The 22,711-nt window shown below is 40.8% G+C and overlaps 1 protein-coding gene across 2 annotated transcripts; it reads left to right on the forward strand.

The window, feature by feature from the left end:
• Window positions 1–3,789: 3,789 nt before the first annotated feature.
• ankrd49 (ankyrin repeat domain 49) lies at window positions 3,790–20,516 on the forward strand. 2 transcript variants are annotated; one of them, XM_056280986.1, is made up of 4 exons: window positions 3,790–3,807; window positions 8,787–8,839; window positions 15,306–15,523; window positions 20,040–20,516. In XM_056280986.1, exons 3-4 carry the CDS (start codon window positions 15,317–15,319, stop codon window positions 20,514–20,516), a joined length of 684 nt encoding a protein of 227 aa, XP_056136961.1. In that variant the 5' UTR covers window positions 3,790–3,807; window positions 8,787–8,839; window positions 15,306–15,316. The 2 variants fall into 2 exon arrangements, with proteins under 2 accessions (XP_056136961.1, XP_056136962.1); XM_056280987.1 differs by lacking the exon at window positions 8,787–8,839 and having other exon boundaries at window positions 3,797–3,807.
• The last annotated feature ends 2,195 nt before the right edge of the window (window positions 20,517–22,711 follow it).

Raw genomic sequence — 22,711 nt, forward strand, 5'->3', positions numbered from 1 at the left:
ATTATTGCTTTATCATCACAGCCACTTGAAAATTTATCAGAGGATAACAAGAACAGACTTCAAATTCTACAATTAAAATTAGATAATCTATATATTCACAAGGCAAAAGGAGCCTTTGTGCGCTCTAGGAGGAGATGGCTTGAGGAAGGAGAGCAAAACTCCAGCTATTTCTTCAAATTAGAGAAACAACATAATACACTTTGCAGCATGACCAAACTCTGTTCAGATGGTGTCATCACACAAGACCCTAAAAAGATTTCTGAGACATGTGAACTATTTTATAGAAGACTTATATAAGTCTAAACTGTCAACAAATGACATGGAAAGTTTCTTAAACTCTTTAGGTAATATTGAGAGCATCAGCAATGCTAATAAAGATGTGTGTGATGCCCCCATCACAACATTGGATGTTGAGGATACTATTAAAAAAATGAAACTCAATAAGAGTCCTGGGAATGACGGATTAACCTCAGAGTTATATAAATGTTTCTCCAAGGACTTATCACGCTTTTTACATAAAGTATATATAGAAAGCATTGCTAATGAAAAGCTCCCTCCTTCATTGTCTCAGGGGTTGATCACTTTGATTCCCAAACCGCAAAAAGACTATTTGTTGTTAGATAATTGGAGACCTATTTCACTCTTGAACAATGACTACAAGATAATTGCTATGTGTTTGGCTAAAAAATTGAAAAGTACACTTAATGACATTATTGATGAAACACAGTCTGGTTTCATGACTAATAGACATATAACAAACAACATAAGACTGGTGATTGATATCTTGGATCATTCAGAATTAATTACAGATAACAGCTTCATTCTTTTTTTAGATTTTTATAAAGCTTTTGATTCCATTGAACACAAATTCATATTTAAAGCACTTGACATTTTTGGTTTTGGGAATATGTTTAAAAAATCTGTCAAAACGTTATATGCAGGTGCAAATAGTTCAATCAAACTCCCATATGGCACTGCTAAAAGATTTAACTTAAATCGTGGAATCCGTCAAGGTTGTCCGATCTCGGCATATCTCTTCCTTCTTCCTATGCAATTACTCTCCATTCATTTCAAAAAAAGTGGTGTATTGGGTCTCTCTATTGTTGGCAGAACACTGTCTATCACTCAACTTGCAGATGATACAACACTTTTTTTAAAGGATATATTTCAAGTTAATAAAGCAATCAAAGTCATTAACTCTTTCTCAATGGCCTCCGGCCTTAAACTGAACATTTCAAAATGTGAGCTTCTTCCTGTTAATAGTTGCACAGATACTATTATTTCTGGGATCCCTGTGAAGCATAAGGTTAAATATCTTGGTATTATAATTGAAAAAGACCCAAGCTCCAGACTATCTGAAAATTTTAATCCGCTTATAGCTTCAGTCCAACAGAGGTATAACCTTTGGCTTCAAAGAGATTTGTCTATTACATGAAGATCCTTGGTAGCTTAAGTTGAAGACCTCTCCAGACTTATATATGCAGCTATGGCACTTGATGTCTCAAAAGATATATGCACTAAAATTGACAGAATATTATTTGAATTTATCTGGAAAAAAAGAATACATTATATTAAGAAGAATGTCATGATAAATAAGTTATGTTCTGGTGGGATTAATTCTTTAGACTTCACCTCCTTAAACTCTTCTTTTAAAGTCAAATGGATCAAACTTTTCTTAAAAAATCCCAACTCAATCTGGAATTTTATTAATGCCCATATATTTAATTCAATTGGAGGAATGCATTTTCTCTTAAGGTGCAATTTCAATATTTATAAATTACTGATAAAACTGTCCAACTTTCATAGTCAACTTTTGTTATCCTGGTCAATGATGTACTCACACAATTTTTCTCCTCATAAATATTTCATTTGGAACAATCAAGATATTAGGTTTAAGAACAAATCTTTGTATATTAAGAGATGGGTTGATAATAAAATTTTACTTGTTAGTCAATTACTGAATAACAATGGTCAGCTTTTCACTTATGAAGAATTTCTTTCTGTATATGGTTTCCCTGTTACACCAAGAGAATATTCTATTGTATTTGATGCAATACCAGATGGAGTTAGAAGGTTATTGTTGTCTGCTCCTAAAGGTAAAAGTTGTACTATTCCAGGTTTAACTCCTGAAGACATATATATTGGTAACTTGTGTCCTTTATTCAGTGATAAAGCCACTAATCAATGCGTTAGAAATATTATTCAGAGAGACATTGTTTCTAAACCTGCAGCCAATTTCTACTGGAATAATATTTATAATGACATAGATTGGAGGAACACTTGGATTTTATCACGAAAATATTGTATTACAAATAAGGTACGAGAAGTTACATTTAAACTGCTTCACAGATGTTATCCAGTCAAGTCCCTTCTTGTAAAATACAAGATTAATATTGACACACTCTGTTCCTTTTGTGGCAATGTGGATGAAACCATATGTCATTTATTTTGGGATTGTACCTACTCTCATGTTTTTTGGATTGATCTAGATAATCTCATAAATAACAAAATTGACTCTTCTTGTAAACTGGACATCCAACATGTTGTATTTGGTCTGTCACAAAATGAGGAAATAAGTTCAGAAAAAATGTATATTATCAACCTTCTATTAATATTTGCTAAATTTCATATTCATTGTACCAAATTTGCACACCAGCGTCCAAACATTAGTGTATTCAAAGCACTTCTTTCATCCTATTTAGAATCTTTAAAAGAATGTATGAATCCTAAAGCCAGCAAAACCAGAAGACTATGTGAAGAATATAATTTAACTTAAATCCTGTATCTCGAGCTTTTTTATTTTGTCTTTTCTTTTCTTTTTTTATGGATATGTAAATTTTAATTTTGAAATAATTTATATTTTTGTAACTACTTTTTGTCCTATTGTGATGTAATATTTTCTTGTTTATATGTTTTGTTCAATAAAAAAAAAAATTCGGCCATGCAGGGCGGGCCCCAAATCATCGCGGGCCCCTATGCAGCTGCATACCCTGCAGATGGTAGTTACACCCCTGACTTCTACCCTTCCTTTTCTCCCTCAGCCTCTGGACATGCCTTCCCCCGACAGTAGTATAGTTTCCACCGGCACCCTGCTGGCCAACAGTAGCCTACCAGTGGCGATCGTTGGTAATCCGGGCCTCGACCGATCCGGTATGGAAATCTGATTTATGATCCGCATATTTGATTTGGCAAAGGTTTTATACCGGATGCCTTTCCTGGCGCAACCCTCCCCATTTATCCAGCTGGGGACCGGCACTAATGTACTGACTTGCGCTTTCCCGGTAGCTGGGTTGACGAATTGCTATGAAAGTGAAACATAAATTATTCTACTGACACGTATCACGTAATTACACACCAAAGTGTAAATGGACGCTTGTCCTTTCTTGCCATGAACTATGAATGCCGACATTTTCTGTTTCACTTTTTTTTTCTGCTGCGATATATCAATGAGCTGTTATATCTTTCAGCCACCTTTCTGCTAGCTAGATTATCCTGGATAACGTTGGTTTACTCAAAAACGCTGCGGATGAAATACTAAGACATCTGACAGCGTCAGTGCCCCCCCCCCCCCCCGCGTTAACTGCGTGAAAGCGTGACGTTGGAAGCGACGTTCCTCTTCTGAACACAGCATAGCGCCGTGCTCTCATGCTCTGTCTGGTTCTGCAAGACAGCCAGATGGATATTGTAGTTTGGTCGAGCGCCTCTTTCAATGAGATTTGACCCGAGATTATCTGAACTACAAATCCCATCATATAACGGGGGTAGTTGGCGTTCCTAGCCGTGGTTTGTTCTGAAATCGAAAACTCGGTAGGTGTAAATGTTTGTGATCTTTTACCTCTTTCTTTTATACTTTAAAGTGTTAACGTTAACCACGGTAAAAGTTACAAACTGAGGAAATGTCTGTTAGTTAAAAAAAAGGACCTCCTGCTGTTTGTTGCTCTGTCGGCTTGTGAAGCGCTACATTAGCCAGCATAATAGCCAGTTGTTAACCTTGCCTTTATTTGAATGGGACGTCTTCGATATACCTCTTGCTTTTATCATGCACCATAAACGTATAGTTAAATACACATACTTTTACGACACCCTTCATTTGGAAAAGTGATATCAGGCAGGTCGAGTGGCAGACCTTACAGCATGCAGCGTGGCGTAATCAACTCGACACTGGAAAGCTCTTGTTTGTCTCTTTATCGATTCGGACTGCATCTGTCACGCCTCTATCTACTGAACTAAAAAAAGATCAAATGAAAGGTAGAAAATGATGCGTGTCGGGGACAGCAAGCATATTAGTCTTATAATGCAATCCTTAACTTTAAAGTTCAATTACACTGAAACGCGACATACACATTACATCTTTTACTTGACAGCGTAATAGTTTTATTTCCTTTTTAGCGACTGCCATTGTCGCATTGATGGCTGATAAATTGCATTAACACTTTCCACTTGCAGTGTAAACAGTAGTTTAATCATATTGGTAGCCCGTTGAAATATATTCAAAACACACTTGGCAGCTGAGAGCAACATCCATAATACACGCCTCATGTGGTTGAGTTTTGATTTTTCACTTATGATTGTAGGGAAGACGTTTTTCACAGTCTTAAAATTTAAATTGTTGTATATGCCCTCTGGCACACTGTTAACTTAGTATATTTAATAAATAATTACGCTGGCTTTTCTATTAACTGTGCAAACTTTATTCATCCATCTTGTTGTCTGCAACTCTCGCGGAACTTCCGGTAACCCAACTCTACGGTGTCCTGTAATGCACAGGAGTGAGTATGAGTGTTACAATGAGTATGTTACATCCCATCCATCCATCCATTATCCAAACCGCTTATCCTGCTCTCGGGGTCGCGGGGATGCTGGAGCCTATCCCAGCAGTCATTGGGCGGCAGGCGGGGAGTCACCCTGGACAGGCCGCCAGGCCCCTTCTTTTAATAAAAAACCACAAGGAAATAAAGCAAAATGCTCTTAGGTGCAACCGATTAACACAGTTGCCCTTATTAACAGGTAAACAAAGCTGTGTGTTGTTGGTGTTTGGCTTTGTCTGCTGGACACTTGTTGTGCTTGACTTCTCCTTGCTTTCACGGAGGTCCCAACGGTTGCGTCTGAGTGTCTGTCCTTCTCTTGTTTGTATGTGGTAACTTCTCTGCGTGTCTGCGGGCTGTATTACTGTTGCAGGTTTCCAGGATCCATCCTCCATTCTGAAGCGGATGTGAGTGCCTGCAGGTAGGTGAGGCAAAGGTCTGGTAGTTCTATTGTAATAAAACTCCTGGCGGTGCTGGTACAACTGTCTCCTCTCATGTACAGCTTTCTGAGGTGTGGCTTGTGGCTGCAGTTGCTTTGCGGTCACAGGAAGTATTGAGCGTAGTCTTTGGCTCATCAGAAGCTGAGCAGGTGACTTCAGGTTGTGTACAGGCGTGTTCCTGTATTCTAACAAGCCAAGATATGGGTCAATGTTTTCAGCTTTGGGTTTATCCAGGATGCGTGTTGCTGTCTGAACTGTCTTTTCGGCAAGGCTGTTGCTTTGTGGGCAACAGGGGCTCGTAGTGGTGTGTTTAAAGTCCCGTGCCTTTGTGACGCGTTGGAACTCCTCCGAGCTGTAACATGGTCCGTTATCGCTGATGACAGTTTCTGCAATGCCGTGGCGAGCAAATGCTGATTTGAGCTTGGTGATGACTGCTGATGAAGTGCGGCTCTGTAGTCTCTCCAGCTCAAAGAATCTGCTGTAGTAATCCACTATGACACTATGACAATGTTGTCCTGTGTGTTCCACATGAGCAGGTCTGTGCCTACTACTTGCCATGGTCTTTCAGGTATGGTGTGTGACAGCAGGGGCTCTTTAGAGTTTGCGCTGCATCTCTCGGCATATGCTGCATTGCGCCACTGCTGCCTCTATTTGTTTTCCCATGCCAGACCAGAACAGTAGTATGTCTCGTGCTCAGTGCTTGCTTTTCTCCACACCCATGTGTCCGGTGTGTATACGCTGTATCATATTCTCTCTGAGTCTCTGAGGAATTATTATTTTTTCTCCCTTGAACATTATGCTGTCCATTTCAGAAATTTCATCTCTGTGGTTCCAGTATTCCTAGATGTTGGCTGGGCATTTTTTCCTTTAATCAGGCCATCCAGCTTTTGTGGCTCTTTTCAGTGCAGCAAGCTAGGTATCTTGTGCGGTTGCTTCTTTGATTTCCTGTAGTTTGCTGTCACTTACTGGAATGCTGCTGATGATGGTGTGCACTTGTGCTTCCATGCCTTCCATCAGGCTGTCATCATGGTGTTTGATGGACTTTCGTGACAGTGTGTCGGCCACTGGTATTTCCTTTCTGGGGTGGTGAAGGATGTGGATGTTATACCTTTGCAGCTGTAATATCATCTTTTGTAAACATGGTGGTGCTGCTACCAGCAGCTTCCTCAGTATAGCTTCCAGTGGTTTGTGGTCAGATTCTACAATCACTCTCCGACCATACATGTACTTGTGGAGACACTTACAGCCGAAGAGTACTGCATACAGCTCTTTTTCAATTTGAGCGTAATTTTCTTCTGTGCTGTTCAGTGACTTGGATGCATAAGCAATCGGTTTGCCGTACTGGAGCGTGACCTCACCGAGGCCACATTTTGAAGCATCTACTTGGAGCCTCAGCCCTTTCTGTGGGTCAAAGTATGCAAGCACTGGGTGATGTGTTATCAGTTCTTTCATCTGTTTGAATGTTGTGTCGTGATTTTCATCCCATGTGAACTCACTGTCTTGTTTCAACAGCTGTTGCAGTGGTGCATTTACCTCAGAGAGCCGTGGTGTGAATTTGGCCAGATAGTTTATCATCCAGGGTATGGTTTCCAGTTCAGCATTGCTCTGAGGTGGTTACATCTCTTGAACTGCCTTCACTTTTAGTGGGTCTGGTTTGATGCCTTCATGTGAGAGTTTGTGTCCAAAATAGCTGACCTCTGTCACACATATATGACATATGTTGGGGTTCAGCCTCACCCCTCTCTCTCTCATGCGCTTGAGCATGGCTCTGAGGTTGCCATCATGTTCTTCTTTGGTTTTTCCAAAAACCAGGATGTCATCAACTATGGCAGCTACACCATCAAGTCCTTCGTACGTCTCATCCACACATCTCTGGAACTCGTCTTGGGCTGAGCTAATCTCGAAGGCCAACCTGAGAAACCTGTATCTGCTGAATGCTGTGTTGAATTTTGTCAGTAGCAATAATTCGGTGCTCAGTTTTGTGGTCCAGTATCCTGATCTAGTGTCTAGAATGCTGAAATATTGGGCTTCGACAAGCTTTGTGGCGATGTCCTCTAGTGTGGTTAGGGGGTATTGTGGTCTTTGGATTGCCTTGTTGAGATCTGTGGGGTCTAGGCATGCTCTTAGCTTGCCTGTTTGGGGATTTTCGACAACCACCAAAGCATTTACCCATTCTGTGGGTTCTGTTACCTTGCAGATAATGTTGTTCTCCTCCATCTTGTCGAGCTCTTGCTTCAGCTGGCTCCATAGTGCGATGGAGATTCTGCATGGTGGGTATACGACAGGTGTTGTATCTGGGATAACATGGAGGTTACACTCTCCTGGGACCTCTCCTATGCCCTGGAACACATCTGCGTACTCTTGTTAGAGCACTCTGTGACTGTGGGTCATTGTCTAGTGATTGTGAGTCATTGTCTGGTGGTTTGTTGTTTCCTTCAGTCACCGCCAGTATTAGTTTGATCAAGTTCATGTCTAAACAAACTCTCAGTCCTAAGATGGGTGGAGCTTTAGTGTCGACAATGTAGAACTCAAGCATCATTGTGCTGTTCTTGTGTTGACATTTCAACTGACAGGTGCCTCTCATTCTCAGTCTTTCATCTCCATAAATGGTGAGCTTATCTGTGGCTGATTTTTATGGCAGTGTTATTGAACAGTGTGTCAAACATGTTTTCTGGAGGGCATTGATTTGTGCTCCAGTGTCTATTTTGAATTTCACTTTCTGATCTGATGTGCCAACTTTAATTTCTGCATAAGCCTGTTCACTGCTTTTGTCTGTGCTTTCAGTTGTGAGGCTGTCAATATAAAGTTCCTCCTGCTCTTCTGCGTCGTCCTCTCTGATGGTGTGTACATTTCTCTTGTGAGATTTTGTGTGTGCTGGGAATTTTGTTTTCCATGCTTTTGTAAAATGATTGTTTTTTTGCATTTTATGCATTGTTTCCCCTTAGGTGGGCAGACGTCTTTTGTGCTGTGTGAGCCTCCACATCTGTTGCATACCTTATTTGCTGCATTAAACTCCCATGGTCTCGCAGTTTTGCTGCTATCTTGCCATTTTGTTTCTGGTCTTCTTTTTTTTTTACTGCATACACAGTGTCATGGTTGCTGTGGACTCTGCTGCTGACCATTTCTTTCAGCTGCATCTGTGCTAACTCATGTGAGCGGGCTATGTCTATAGCTTTATCCAGCGTCGACTCTGCACCCTGGCTGAGCAGCTTCTCATGCACAGGGGGGGTTAGTGGCAAACACAATGCGATCTCTGACCATTTTGTCACTGTTTGGGTCCCCACAGTCTTTAACTCACAGTTTTAGCTTGGTTATGAAGTGTTCAAATGTCTCACTGTTTCCTTGCATTTTCTCAGAAACAATACCTGGCATATCCCAGGTTAGACTTGGGAGTGAGGTATTCTGTGTATTTATCGTAATATGTCTTTAGCGTCTTAGCTTCATCTTCTGTAAGCGTCCAGGTGTTGTACACATCTCTTCCGTTTTCCCCGATTCACAAAAGAATATTGTTGCATTTCTCTTGTTCGCGTTTCTCACGCAGGGGGCCCGTGGACATCAGCTATGTATGCTGCTGGAATCACCTCCATGCTTCGGGTAAGTTAGGTGAATCCCAGTCCATCCTGGGTGCTGGAACGCCGTACGTGTCCATTTCTTTATCAGTCAGTGGGTATTCTTTATCGGTCGGTGGGTATATGAATCCCACTTCTGACACTATGTTGTATTGTTTTATATGCCCTCTGGCACACTGTTAACATATATTTAATAAATAATCACACTGGCTTTTCTATTAATTGTGCGAACTTTATTCATCCATCTTGTTGTCTCCAACTTTCGCGGGACTTCCGGTAACTCTGGTGTCCTGTAATCCATCCATCCATCCATCCATCCGTCCATCCATTATCCAAACTGCTTATCCTGCTTAGAGTCACAGGATACTGGAGCCTATCCCAGCAGTCACTGGGTGGCAGGCATGGAGACACCCTGGACTGGCTGCCAGTGCTATAATTGCATGTGTCAATTTGGCTTTGTTGCAGAGATGCTTACATATAAGTAGTCAAAGATAGGATAGATGCAATATATTTTTTCGTGATCTGAAGATATTTTTTTTCCTAATTGGTGTGAACCATGAAGTCTGATAGTGCACATTGTTATAGGAGAGAATTGTTACTTGGCTAACCTGAGTGAAAGTGTCGTGAGCTGGTCTATGCTACATGTGTATTTTTTATGGGCAGTTGTTGGGTGGTAACATTAACGCAATGGTATGAGTAAGTGAAAAGTTCATTTTTGTGTGTGAAGGTGTTTAATTTTTCTGTTGGGTAATAATGAGATGGGATACAAACCTTGTTTTAATTAAGGGGTGAGGGGTTATGATTAGCATGCGGTTGCAAACTAAGAAAATCAAAATTCTAACATACAATAAATAAACCAGCAGTTTCACTAGGCCTCCACAGATAGGGTTCTTGTGCCAGTATGGAAAATAATTTCTTAAAGGGAACCTTCATCTCTTTTCAATTTTATCTCCACATATTTGTCGTTAGAAATACTTAGTTATAGGACGACACAATTTCTGTCTACTCACTCTGTGTCCCTGGAGAGCACTGTGGATACATTCAAAATTCACCTGGTGATGACATCATCGGAGGGTAAATTTTTGCCGGGACTTTTAAAGTAATGAAAAATACAGGCCCTCTCTCTTCCTTAATTCTCGTTGATGCTTCTATCTAGAGCAGGAGTTCTCAAGCTTTTTGGGGCCACATTTTTCCAAGAAGCCCCTCATAATTGTAACACCAATTAAATATATGTTTACTACCATTTGTACTCGTAGATGCCATTGGAACTATTTGTATTCTAAAACTTTTCACCTTAAATACTTCAGACCTTTCATAGTGATAAACTATGAAATTGCAATAAATAATAAATTGCAATAGCTACACACTACACCTCACTTTGTCACACCTGGAAGGGAAGAACACCTATGCCAGGATCATCTTCATCTATTTCAGCTTGGCATTTAACACATCATACCACAACAACTGTTGGAGAAGCTGAGGTTGCTGGACATGGACACTGGTACCTGTAACTGGGTCCTGGACTTCCTGATGTGGAGGCAGCAGACAGCCAAGGTGGGGAGCCACACATCAAATTCCATCTTAGTGAGCACAGGTTCACCCAAGGGCTGCATACTGAGCCTCCTCTTGTTCACCGTGCTAACCCATGACTGTACTGCCAAATTTGACACCAACCACATCATCAAGTTTGTGGATGATACAGCAGTAGTGGGCCTTGTCAGCAATGATGAATCTGCATACAGGATGAGGTTGCAGCAGCTAATGGCATTATGCGAATCCGACAACCTCTCCCTGAACATAAGCAAAACAAAAGAAATGGTGATTTGACTTCAGGAGGGCCGGCAGGCACCATCATACACCACTGTGGAGAGGGTCAGTAACATCAAGTTCCTGGGAGTGCACCTGGCGGACGACCTGACCTCAACCATTAACACCTTGGCCATCGTTTAAAAAGTCCAACAGCAGCTCCATCCCCTCCGAAGACTTAAAAGGGCAAGCCTCCCCATTCCAGCCCGCACCACTGAAAGCATTCTGACCTATGGTCTCACTTCCTGGTTCGGTAACTGCAAAGCGACCGAACCACACCAGCTGGACAGGATAGTGAAGACAGCTAGCAAGATCATTTGTGCCCCTCTCCTCTTCCTTTTGGAGATTTACCATCAACACTGTGTTCACAGAGCCTCCAGCATCATTAAGGCTCTCCACCATCCTTCTCACAACCTGTTTCCCTCCCCTATTAATAAACTGTGCTCCCCCCCCTCCCCCATCAGTGCTGGTCACTCGTTGACGGACACCGGCTGTCAACATTTAAACGGAAATGGCACTGTAATGCACTGTGTTGCACTTGAATGGACTGTGTTGTTAATTGTTTGTGCTTTTTTTTTTTGTTTTCGGTTTTTACGTTTTTAGTGGTATCGTTTTTAGAGAATTTTTTGGATGTTTTTTTTTATCTTCTCTGTTGCACTGCTGTGGGCTAGGAGAAACGCCATTTCGTTTTTATTTATGTGCGCAGGTACATAATGAAAATAAAAATAACATTAAACCAAATCTTGAATCTTGAGTAAACAGAAACATGTTTCAGTTTGAATCATGTTAACACCTAATGGACACAATATGCTTGTGTCCACTGTCCTTTGCGCCAATAAAACATCATCATGTTGGTGGTGGGAAGAGGGGGTTGGCGTTAGACACTGCCTACCATTCTTCTTTGAGATTTATTACTAATTGGAAATCATTGACACATCACTGTGAGTTGTATGCTCGGGTGGGATGGCCTGCTCTGGCCACCCGAAGGCTCAGCATTGGTATGCTTTTATATATAAGGCAATCCTCGGTCTACTACCTTTCTACATTTGTGATTTAATTGCACTGAGAAGTGCTGGCCCTTACTCCTTTAGTTCTCTTGACTATGTGTTGCTTTCTGTTCCATATGTCTGCACTGAATTGGGTAAAAAGGCTTTTGTTCATTCTGCACCTTTTAACCTGGAATATGTTGCAGAATGACTGGAAACTTAGAGTTAATCTCACTGAGCCGTTTTAAATCCAAATTGAGAGTACTTGAAGCTGATTTCACAACATGTACTTGTTTTTTATAATCTGCTTGTAATTTACTTTTTTCTAAATTTTTTTTGTCTTTTGTTTGTATTTTCAAATGTGTAATTTTGCAACTGTGTGGTTTTTGTATCTGTGCTTTCTAATTGCTGCTGCCTATCTTGGTCAGGTCGCCCTTGAAAAAGAGGTTTGTAATCTCAATGGGATCCTCCGGGTTAAATAAAGGTTAAATAAATAAATAAATAAAACATTTTATTAGCGCAAATGGTCCCCATCTGTAGATGTGCACTTTTTAATGATACAGCACAATTTTAGAATTTATAGCACTATTTCATCGACCCCCTGGCTAAGGGGTCCGCGGACAAGAATTACTACTCTAGATGAAGAGAACGAGGCAGAGCAGGCAGGAGTCCAACTTCAACCAGGACAAATTGCCAATGATACACATTTGCTTATAGACTCCTAGATTGTGGTCATTTCTAAAAGTAAAACAGAAAAAGCCAAAATGCCTGGCCAAGATGAAACAGCAGATGATGTGATGTTGAGAGTATAGTTCATTATTTGAGGTTGGCATTGACCATCGCGTTAATGCAACATAACAGTAATTAAGGATCGTTAACATCAGCTGTCCGTCTGAGACTTAAGATCATCATGTTTTAAGATTTTTGTCTTATTAACTTACTAATTCACTATGCCTTGTGGTAAACATCAGTGATAAAATGTGATTAGTTTCTTAATGTAACATTTTCTGTGATCAATTATTTGATCATGGTAACAACACAATGCAGCCCTGGCTCTGGAGGGGTTGGATTACAGACCACAGCATTCACAATGAATTCTGTTTAGTGAGAACTAGACAAGTAGCCCATCCACACTCATAGGTTGCCTTGGACAATAAATTTCCATCAAAATAAGACAGAATTTTCCCCTTTATTTTTTCATAAAAGTTTGGCTGAAAAGGTTTCTTGACGTTTTGGTAAGAGAAAATTTAATATCTTTGTGAATCATTTGTCTTGTAGTGTAATGATTGAGTGCCCAGCACCTCGACAGTCTTATTAGATGATAATAAAAGCAGTAATAATGATAACTTTATTTTACATTACAGTCATTTAGCTGTCACTTTTATCCAAAGTGACTTACAATAAGTGCATTTAACATAGGAAACCAGGAGAACTACTAGTCATCAGGGGTCATAAGTGCATCTTCTCTCTAAATGAGCATCTAAGAGCAAAAACAGTGCTGAAGTAAAAGCACAAGAAAGATTTTTTTTTTTTAAATGAGTGAATACTATGAGTGCTAAGAGCAAGTAACGGGGTAGTAGTTCTTGAAGAGGTGAGTTTTCAACTTGCGTCGAAAGATGGGCAGTGACTCCATTGTCCTGACTTCACTGGGGAGTTCATTCCACCACTGTGGGGCCAGGACAGAAAAGAGCCGTGACTGAGTCGATCAGCAGCAGGAGCCTCTGAGCGACGGGGCAACCAGGCATCCCGAGGCAGCAGAGCGAAGTGGTCGGGCAGGGGTGTAGGGCTTGACCATGGCCTGGAGATAGGAAGGAGCTGTTCCTTTCACTGCCCTATAGGCTAGCACCAGAGTCTTAAACTTGATGTGAGCAGCCACTGGGAGCCAGTGTAGGGACATGAGAAGGGGAGTTGTGTGGGAGAACGTAGGGCAGTTGAACACCAGACGAGCTGCAGCTTTCTGAACAAGCTCCAGAGGTCTGATGGCTGCCGGGGCGCCAGCAAGGAGGGAGTTGCCGTAGTCCAGCCGGGAGACGACCAGAGCCTGGATGAGCACCTGTGCCATCTCGTCGGTGAGGAATGGGCGAATCCTCCTGATGTTATACAGAAGAAATCTGCAGGAGCGAGCAACCGATGCAATGTTTGCAGCAAACGAGAGTTGGTCATCCAGGATCACACCCAGATGCCTCGCAGTCCGAGTTGGCGTCACCACGGTGTTGTCAATGGTGATGGCCAGGTCTTGGTGAAGGCAACCTTTCCCTGCGAGGAACATCAGCTCTGTCTTGTCCAGATTGAGCTTCAGGTGGTGTGTCGCCATCTACTCAGAGATGCCAGTCAAGCATGCAGCAATGCGTGTCTCTACTTGTGTGTCAGAGGGAGGGAAGGACAAGATCAGCTGGGTGTCATCGGCATAACATTTGTAGAGCATTCTACATTTTTTTTATTTTGTAGAAATTCTACGAATTCTATTTGTAGAATTTGTAGAGCATTCTTCGTCACCATATTACATAGAGCTGAAAATAGAAGAACACTGCAGCATTAGTTAATTATAGACTAATGTACAGCACAATTTACACTGCAGGCCCTGATTAAATTAGTAATGTTCACTATTTATGTTATGGAAAGTACGCTATGTCCAAGTCTGGAAGACGAGGTCTAGGATAGGTCTAGAATTTTAAGATTGAAAATGGCCAAGAACCCTGTATAAAGTATTCAACAAATACTGACAACTTATAGCAGAAATAGGACAAATGTGGAAAGGCGAACCTTTTACATAAAAGCTTTTAAGCATCTGCAGAAAACAGGCTTTCAGAAGTGACTTTGACTGGGCTGCATAGCTGGTGGGAAGGCAGCAAAAGCCTGGGTCCCTTCTTGAAGTTGATTTTTAGGAATGAGTAGAAGGCCCCTACCAACTGATACAGGGTTAATGTTCAGTCTCTTTAGAGGTTAAAAGTACAGAGATATAACTGATGACCCAAGCTACTTTTGTTTATATACTTTTAGGCTTCAGCTTTGTCGCTAAGGTAATCCTTAGTCTTGGTTTAGACTAGCGGTTTAAAACTTAGGCGCACCATTATTTACTGAAATACATACTTTTCTCCTAAACTGGAATAATAGCTTAATTTTGAAATCACACAAGGGGTTAAAGTCAGACAGTTTAAATGGTATTACAATGGTCTCATTCAGGTCATAACAAATAAGGGTGGTTGACAAGTTAATCAGTCATTCACCAAAAGTTTTATTTCTACTACAAACTAAAGGAAATCGTCTGGTCAGTTATCAGGGTATGGTGCAGATGTTGGACAGTGTAAGAAATACAAGAAATGAAAAAAAAAACAAGTCAAACCGAGAGAGTGTGTGAGGACTTCGGGAAATTCAGGTGTTCACAGTGTAACCAGGTGTTTACAGGGACACACCTGTGGTGAAGCAAGGCAGGCAAATGGGCCAGCAAGGCAAACAAGCAGGCCATACAAGACAGAAGGGTAGGGTCAAACAAGGACAGAGACAAATGGTCTGTACTGATGGTTAATCTCTCTAGCGCTCTGTGAAATCCATTTTGAGTGCCTGTTTATACTTTTAAGTAGTTTTGTGAGTTTGTGAGTACCACCTTAGCTGGCCTGAGTGATTCCTCAATCTTCTAACCTTTCTTTCTTTCTTTGTTTCTTTCATACTCTCTTGTCTTTATTTTTCATTTACTCTTAGGCACTGCCCTGATGGAGTTTCCTGAAGATTTTAATCAGCTTGAGCTTTTACAAACTCATGGGCACCTGATACCCCGGGGAGTGAGTAGCATGTGGTCTGGAAAGGAGGTCGGGGAGGAGACCGAGGAGGAACATAGTGAGGAGTGGTACCTGCAAACAGAGGAAGCTCTCAAAGATAGAGCAGTGGAGCTTATTCTGTGGGCAGCGGAGAACAACCGCGTAAGTGTTGAACTAGATATGACAGTCTCAATGTCATGTCTTGCAGGACTTAAACAAATTGTATGATTTTTTTTTTTTTTTTTAAGGGACACCAACCTGACAGAAAGTACCTACATTTCTCTAGATGATCACGGAGACATGTTGAGCAATTGGATTTATATTCATGGCCATTTTATTGTTTATTGAATCACATTTTTGTGTTAAAGTCTGTGAAAAATGTCTTAAAGGCTCAGTGATGAGAGCAGAAAAAAACTTCGTTCTTTTTTTATATATATATATATAAATTTATTTCTGATTTTTCCCTTTTTCTCCCAATTTAGTGGCCAATCGATCCCTATTGTAATTAAAACACCCACCCTCGTACTGCATGCGTTCGCCAACTGCATCTCTCCGGCCGGCAGTCTTGAAGGAGACGCCTCGCCACTTTCGTGACAAGGCGAATCCAGGCCGAACCACTACTTTTTCCGACACACACAGAGACACATTCATGTGACGAACACAAGCCGACTCCGCCCCCCTCCCGAAGCTAGCGTTGCCAATTATTGCTGCTTCATCGAGTCCGGCCATAGTCGGATCCGACGAGACCGGGGCGCGAACCCCGGTCCCCAGTGGGCAACTGTATCGACACAAAGCCGATGCTTGGATCGCTATACCACCATGGACTCAGAAAAAACTTAGTTTTGATATTATACTATGGAGTCTGTACTTTCTGCTCTGCCAATAGTTATAGGTTTGGTATTTGTTGCAAGGCAGCGATGCAGATCAAAGCCAATCCTCATTTTTTCACTTTCACATAAAAATGACTCAACAGGATGAATTTATATATATATATATATATATATATAAAATATATATATATTTATTTATTTTTTATTTATTACATTTATTTTAATAAATTTAATAAATTATTTATAATCTGATTTATTACATTTTCTGTTTCTCAGCTATGATAGTTTAGATACAGAGCAGGACTTAGTTAAGGCATGACAGTCATAATGGCTGACTTGATAAAGCATGTGAAAGACAGGGGGGAACTATTGAAATAACTTAATAAAAAAAGAATAATCAAAACATCAAAATCTTTGACTCCACTTTAATGTACATTTCAAATTTTCCCCGTGTTCAAGCTATACAGCCAAAACAAACCCTCTTGAGTTTACCCTCTTTTTCAGCCAAACCCAGATGTCACTATGACATTATTATATAAAAGGCATTTTACTGGCTTGTACATTAGACCAAGGTCACCTCTCCACCAAACCCACTGTAGACTTCATCTCTCAGCACTGTGTGGGAGCTGAGTTCTGTAGCAGCACATTGACTTCTCACCGCTTCTGCTGAATCACAGCTGATTTATTACATTTAATGTCAATGCTAATGCTTGATTTGCCACTACATACACGCATCCAGTTAGCTGGTCACCAGTTAACTGTCAGACCTGATGGCAGGGAGCAAGTTCACATTATGGGCTTCTGTAAGAACAAAAAAAAAAAACAGACAGGCGGAGAAAATGGAGGACTGTCATTGCTGCACCCGGGCAGTGATAAGAATAATTGGAGAAGCCAATGAACCACAGAGCAATTCCAAGAAGGGTTTTAGAGAAATCGGGTTATTTCAGACTTTCCTGAACTCTTTAATTGAACCTATTGCCTTTTACTAATTACTTCAAGTAAGTAAGTAATAGGTTTCCATGTAAACGATTTCGATGCTCTCCGTTCACTTGACATGGGAGAGTTTGTAGGGCCATCTGAAGGGGGTTGGGATGAGTTTTGTTTGATATTGAATGTTTTTCACTTAATCATCCTGGAAAAATGGTTGTCTTTCAAAGTAGACTTTAAAATTACTTGACTCTTTTCACAAAGACCACAAGAATGGGCTGTAATAATGCAAAAAACTATTTAATTGAGCTAGAGTTGGCCCAGTTGGATTTGTATCTATGCTAATTATAATTAGCATGGATACAACTGAACTGCTGAAAATATCAATTATTGATATTTTTAGTAGTTCAGTTTAGTTTGTGTTGGTATTTAAGCTGCATACAGTTATGATTTGTCAATACCAGGTGTGGATCTTGATGATGTGTGCTTGTCTTTGTATTGATGGTTCATCAAGATTAACAGAGATAGGATTTCTTGATGGAGTCTGAGTGGGCCATGTCCAAAGCCTCTATTGCAGATGCGGCAGGCAGGAGCTGTGGTCATAAGGTCATCGGTGCCTGTCGAGGTGGCAACCTAAGAAGCTGCTGGTGGACACTGGCAGTAAGGGAAGCCGTCAGCCTGAATGTGATGGCTGCACTCGCAGCCACACATTTGTGGTTTATTTTGTTTTGATTTTGACTTGAGTTACCAGTGCTGGGGGTGCCGCTGCTGGTTGTCACTGCTGGAGGACATCTTGTCCGGCCTGAGCAAAAGATGCACTCCACAGAGCAGAGCTGTTAAATACAGGGTGGCCAATTGGACTCTACCAACTGCCCACCATGTCATAGGGGGGAACATTATTCTTAATTTAGATATTTTGTTTGTTTCTTTGGAATATGTTAGGCTTTGGTTACTATTTAAATGGGTTAATGTGATAATGCACAAGTCCACTACTGCAATCCAATTTGTACATGTGATTGATGAAAATGTCTGCCCCATATTGTACAATTTAAATTTTTACAATATGACTTTTGTTACTTGCAATATTGCAATAGCTATTATAGAAATACTAGTTTCTCCGCCTACCTTTTAATTCTTTGTGCCCAGTTTATTATTCTATGTAGTGTGATAATGTTGTTAGAAATTCCCCCATTCGGAGTCTGATAAGTCTAGACTGAACGGTGTGCCGTAATTTAAATGAACGCAATTGAAAAGCATGGCTGTTAGTCCTGAACACCCTCGACAGAGCAAACAAAATGAAATTGATGTGCAAATCTGTGTACTTTTTTTTGGCTGAAATGTAGAGATTCCCTAGCAGATGGTTGCTTACTGACACAAGTTTATTTCAGTGTTTGCAATAATGAAAATCCTTTATTATTTATGAATATCTACATTAGGGCTGTGTGTGACTATTTTTTTTATTTTGCTTTCAGTGTCTTACACATTGAATCAGATGTGTATTTTAATATACTCTCCGTGGACGACTCATCCTGTGTGAATTTATTGAAATGAGGTTGCAGTTTACAAACCAAATGTCCATATAAAAATGACGATCCTTTACTTCAACTCAAGTCATCTTTTCAGGGATTCTGTCATGTTACCTGTCCAAAACACACAAATCCATCTTAATTGTCAATTTATATGTGAATTTTTTCATTAAAGGATTAAACATAATTGAAACATCCCATCTAAGTGAGCTGATGAATACATGAATTACTTCATGAAGATAATAACTTGGTAAAGGATAATGATTGAATGAATAATGGATAAATTCTATCTCAATTATAGTCTTGCTGATTTTATGACTTTTTTGGCAGCAAATAACCCAATGTACTACAAAGTTCAAGTTCACAGTAGATGAGATAAAAATAACATGCCTTTGGACTGAAGAGTGGTTTGGAGATGTAGCCTCATAGAAGAAAGCTGATGCTAATTCAAGACATTGTGCGGGGGGGGGGTTAACAGGGATAGGGGGTTGACGAGGGGTCAAGTGTCCATCAGAGGACAATTGTGCTTATTTTTATAAGTGGGTGCTATGTATTTGCCCTAGCCTGAGAATGATTTGTGATCAAGTAAAAATGTCATGTGTTCGATCTGTGTAAATGGACTACATTTATATAGCACTTTTCTAGTCTTTTTTTTTAGTGTGTATTTAAAGTTTGCAAAATGCAATAGTTGTGTGAACAGTATTGAGAAGACCTTCGACTAGCCTAAACCGAGATCAAAAACAAGTCATCTTATTACAATTCTATGCAGTTTTAGCAAGGGTAGTATATAAATCAGATGTTTTGTAAAAAAAAAAAAAAGCAAGAGAGATTTAATCTCCTTATGCTTACCATTATTTATACCTTAATTTGATTAAGATATATCAGTTAAGGTGTTTACATGGCAGTTGCAAAAATCTAATTATGCCATAATTTGGTAATCAGTTAACTTTTATGTTCATTCAGTCCCCACCCTCTCCTCCACTGTGATAATAATAATAATAACAATAATAATAAATTGAGTTTGTATAGCGCTTCTCATCTGTAGAGATGGATTAGCTAACTGTGAGTATGAATGAGTTTTTAGGTCCATGAGTTGCTTCACATCTAAATCCTTGGACCTCTGTTGATTAGCAAAACTCATTGCACATGCGTGACTGCCAGTACACGGATGAGTTTGAGAATATTTTTGTGTTTAGATATTTGAATCTCTATATTAAAGTCTATCTTATCCTACTTGTCACTGGTCCCCTGAGTTGCTGAACTGAAACAAGCTAAATTCTCTGGTACCTGCAAATTACTTCGAAAATACAAAGAAATTCACCTCATGATATTTATTTCTCTTTTTTGTCTTGTATATGCTCAACAACTTCTAACTTCTCTCTTTTCTCCTTTCAGTTGTCAACAGTCCAAAGGTTGATGTCTACGGACCCCTCGCTGGCTCTTTGCCACGATGAGGACGGCTACACTCCATTGCACCGTGCAGCGTACAGCGGCCACGTTGGTGTGGCTTCTACTTTGCTTGCCGCTGGATCTAAAGTAAACTCTTGCACTATTGACGGCTGGACACCTCTCCACAGTGCCTGCCGATGGGGCCACGTTACTATGGCAGCCCTTCTCTTGCAGCAAGGAGCCAATCTCAATGCTCAGACTAACGGTGGGCTGACTGCCCTTCACCTGGCTGCTTCCCACATCAGCACCCCACCAGAGGACTCATTCCACACACTGCAGCTCCTCCTGTCTCAGCGGCACCTGAAGGCTGGGCTCCGAAGCAGCAGTGGGGAAACAGCAGGTGAAGTGGCCAGACGCTGTGGACCATATCATTTTCTCTTTGAGATGGTGGAAGACTGTAGCAGTGTGCTGCCCTCCTGCTGAATTACAGCACATGTCCAGATATAAGCACATTAACCCAACCCGAACCTTTACTGGGAGGGTCCAAACCATAAAGCCATTAATCCCCTGGGCAGACACATTTTTGTTTTTTCTGTGTTTGATGCTCTTGGTTCGGTTGTCGTCAACAACTTCATGGAAAAATAGTAGAAGGAAATTACCTGTAATTTTCAAAACGGATGGGTAATGTCCTAGTTAAATTTTAGAGGTACAGTATTTGAGTCACGATCCAGATCAGTTTTTCACTTTGATCTTACTTACTTCAAATTGACACCAAAATGTTTGACTTATATATATATATATATATATATATATATATATATATATATATATATATATATATATCTGTGTGGAGTTTACATGTTCCCCCCATGTCTGCGTGGGTTTCCTCCCACCATCAAAAAGACATGCATGTTAGGGTCCGCGGTGGTGTAGCGGTCTAAGCATTGGCTTTGTGTTGATGCAGTTGCCTACTGGGGACTGGGGTTCGCACCCCGGTCTCGTCAGATCCGACTATGGCCGGACTCAATGAAGCAGCAATCGTTGGCAACGCTGCTTTCTGGAGGGGGGCGGAGTCGGCTTGTGTTCGTCACGTGAATGCGTCTCTGTGTGTGTCGGAAAAAACAGTGGTTCGGCCTGGAGTCGCCTTGTCACGAAAGTGGGGAGGCGGTCTCCTTCGAGACTGCCGGCCAGAGAGATGCAGTTGGCGAACGCATGCAGTACGAGGGTGGGTGTTTTAATTACAATAGGGATCGATTGGCCACTAACTTGGGAGAAAAAAGGGAAAAAACAGAAATATTTTTTTTTTAAAAAAGACATGCATGTTAGGGTTAATAATGTTAGGGTCTGTGTCCCTAACCAAGGCAGTGGGAAGAAGAGCTGGAGTTGGTCCCCGGGTGCTGCAGCTGCCCACTGCTCCTATACAATAGGATGGGTTAAATGCAGAGAACACATTTCATTGTAGCCAAACAACGGTACAATGACAAAGATAAAGTGGCTTTCTTCTAAGTAAGGATATATTCCTTTCTATTGCATTAGTGAGAAATGTGTGGTTTTGAAGATATAAGTGCAAGGGGTGGGCTTTGTTGTACCTCTAAGGAAAGAAAGATTCAGACATGAACCCATGTACAAGAGCAGGGGAATTAGATGGAAGCAAAGAAGAAGAAACAATCATTTAGATTGCCACAGTATGCATTCTGAACTCAAACTGTTAAAAATGCATGCAATTATATTCACTTTCAGCAGTTGCATTTTGTTACCTTTTTATTACTAGGCTAATGTGAATAATAACTATCATAAGTGCAATTATTGTCTTTCTTAGTCTTGGCAGATTGAATGCTTATAACTTCTCAATAGCTGTATAAAAGCTGTGCTGTTAAAAAAAAAAACCTGTTGCCTACCAATACAGGGATCGCTGGTTCGAATCCCCATGTTACCTCCGGCTTGGTCGGGCATCCCTACAGACACAATTGGCCGTGTCTGCAGTTGGGAAGCCAGATGTGGGTATGTGTCGTGGTGGCTGCACTAGCGCCTTCTCTGTTCAGTCGTGGCGCTTGTTCAGGGAGGAGGGGGAACTGGGGGGAATAGCGTGATCCTCCCATGCGCTACGTCCCCCTGGTGAAACACCACTGTCAAGTGAAAAGAAGTAGCTGGCAACTCCACATGTATTGGAGAAGGCATGTGGTAGTCTGCAGCCCTCCCCTGCTCGACAGAGGGTGGAGCAGCGACCAGGATGGCTCAGAAGAGGGGTAAATTGGCAAAAAAAATACAATTGGGGAGAAAAAGGGGGGGAAAATCCCCCCCCCAAAAAAAGATGAAATGTCAGGGTTCAAAAGTAAAAATTCTACTCATATAGTTAACATAGGGAATTTGATAATACCATAATGATAATACCATTTCATAATGCAGACTTACTAATAAGCTACAAGATTGTGAAGCAATGCTCCCTTTAGAAGCCATAACCCCTTCTGTTTTCAAATTCATTTTTAAGAAATTGCATTTTATTTCCAAATTCCGGATGTAGTTCTCTACTACCCACAATCCTCACGCGGAGTTGCACCAGTCAGCAATTTTTTTAAAAAAAAATTATTTTATTTTGAGATACTTTATTGATCCCTGTGGGGAAATTATGCTCTGCATTTAACCCATCCTAGCTGTGTAGCTAGGAGCAGTGGGCAACC

The sequence above is a fragment of the Lampris incognitus genome, chromosome 5 (genome assembly GCF_029633865.1).
Source record: "Lampris incognitus isolate fLamInc1 chromosome 5, fLamInc1.hap2, whole genome shotgun sequence".
NCBI lineage: Eukaryota > Metazoa > Chordata > Actinopteri > Lampriformes > Lampridae > Lampris > Lampris incognitus.

Coding starts and splice junctions, on each gene's coding strand:
- ankrd49 (XM_056280986.1), top strand. CDS start 15,317: ATGGAGTTTCCTGAAGATTTTAATCAGCTTGAGCTTTTACAAACTCAT. Junction 15,524..20,039: donor GGGCAGCGGAGAACAACCGC/GTAAGTGTTGAA, acceptor TTCTCCTTTCAG/TTGTCAACAGTCCAAAGGTT.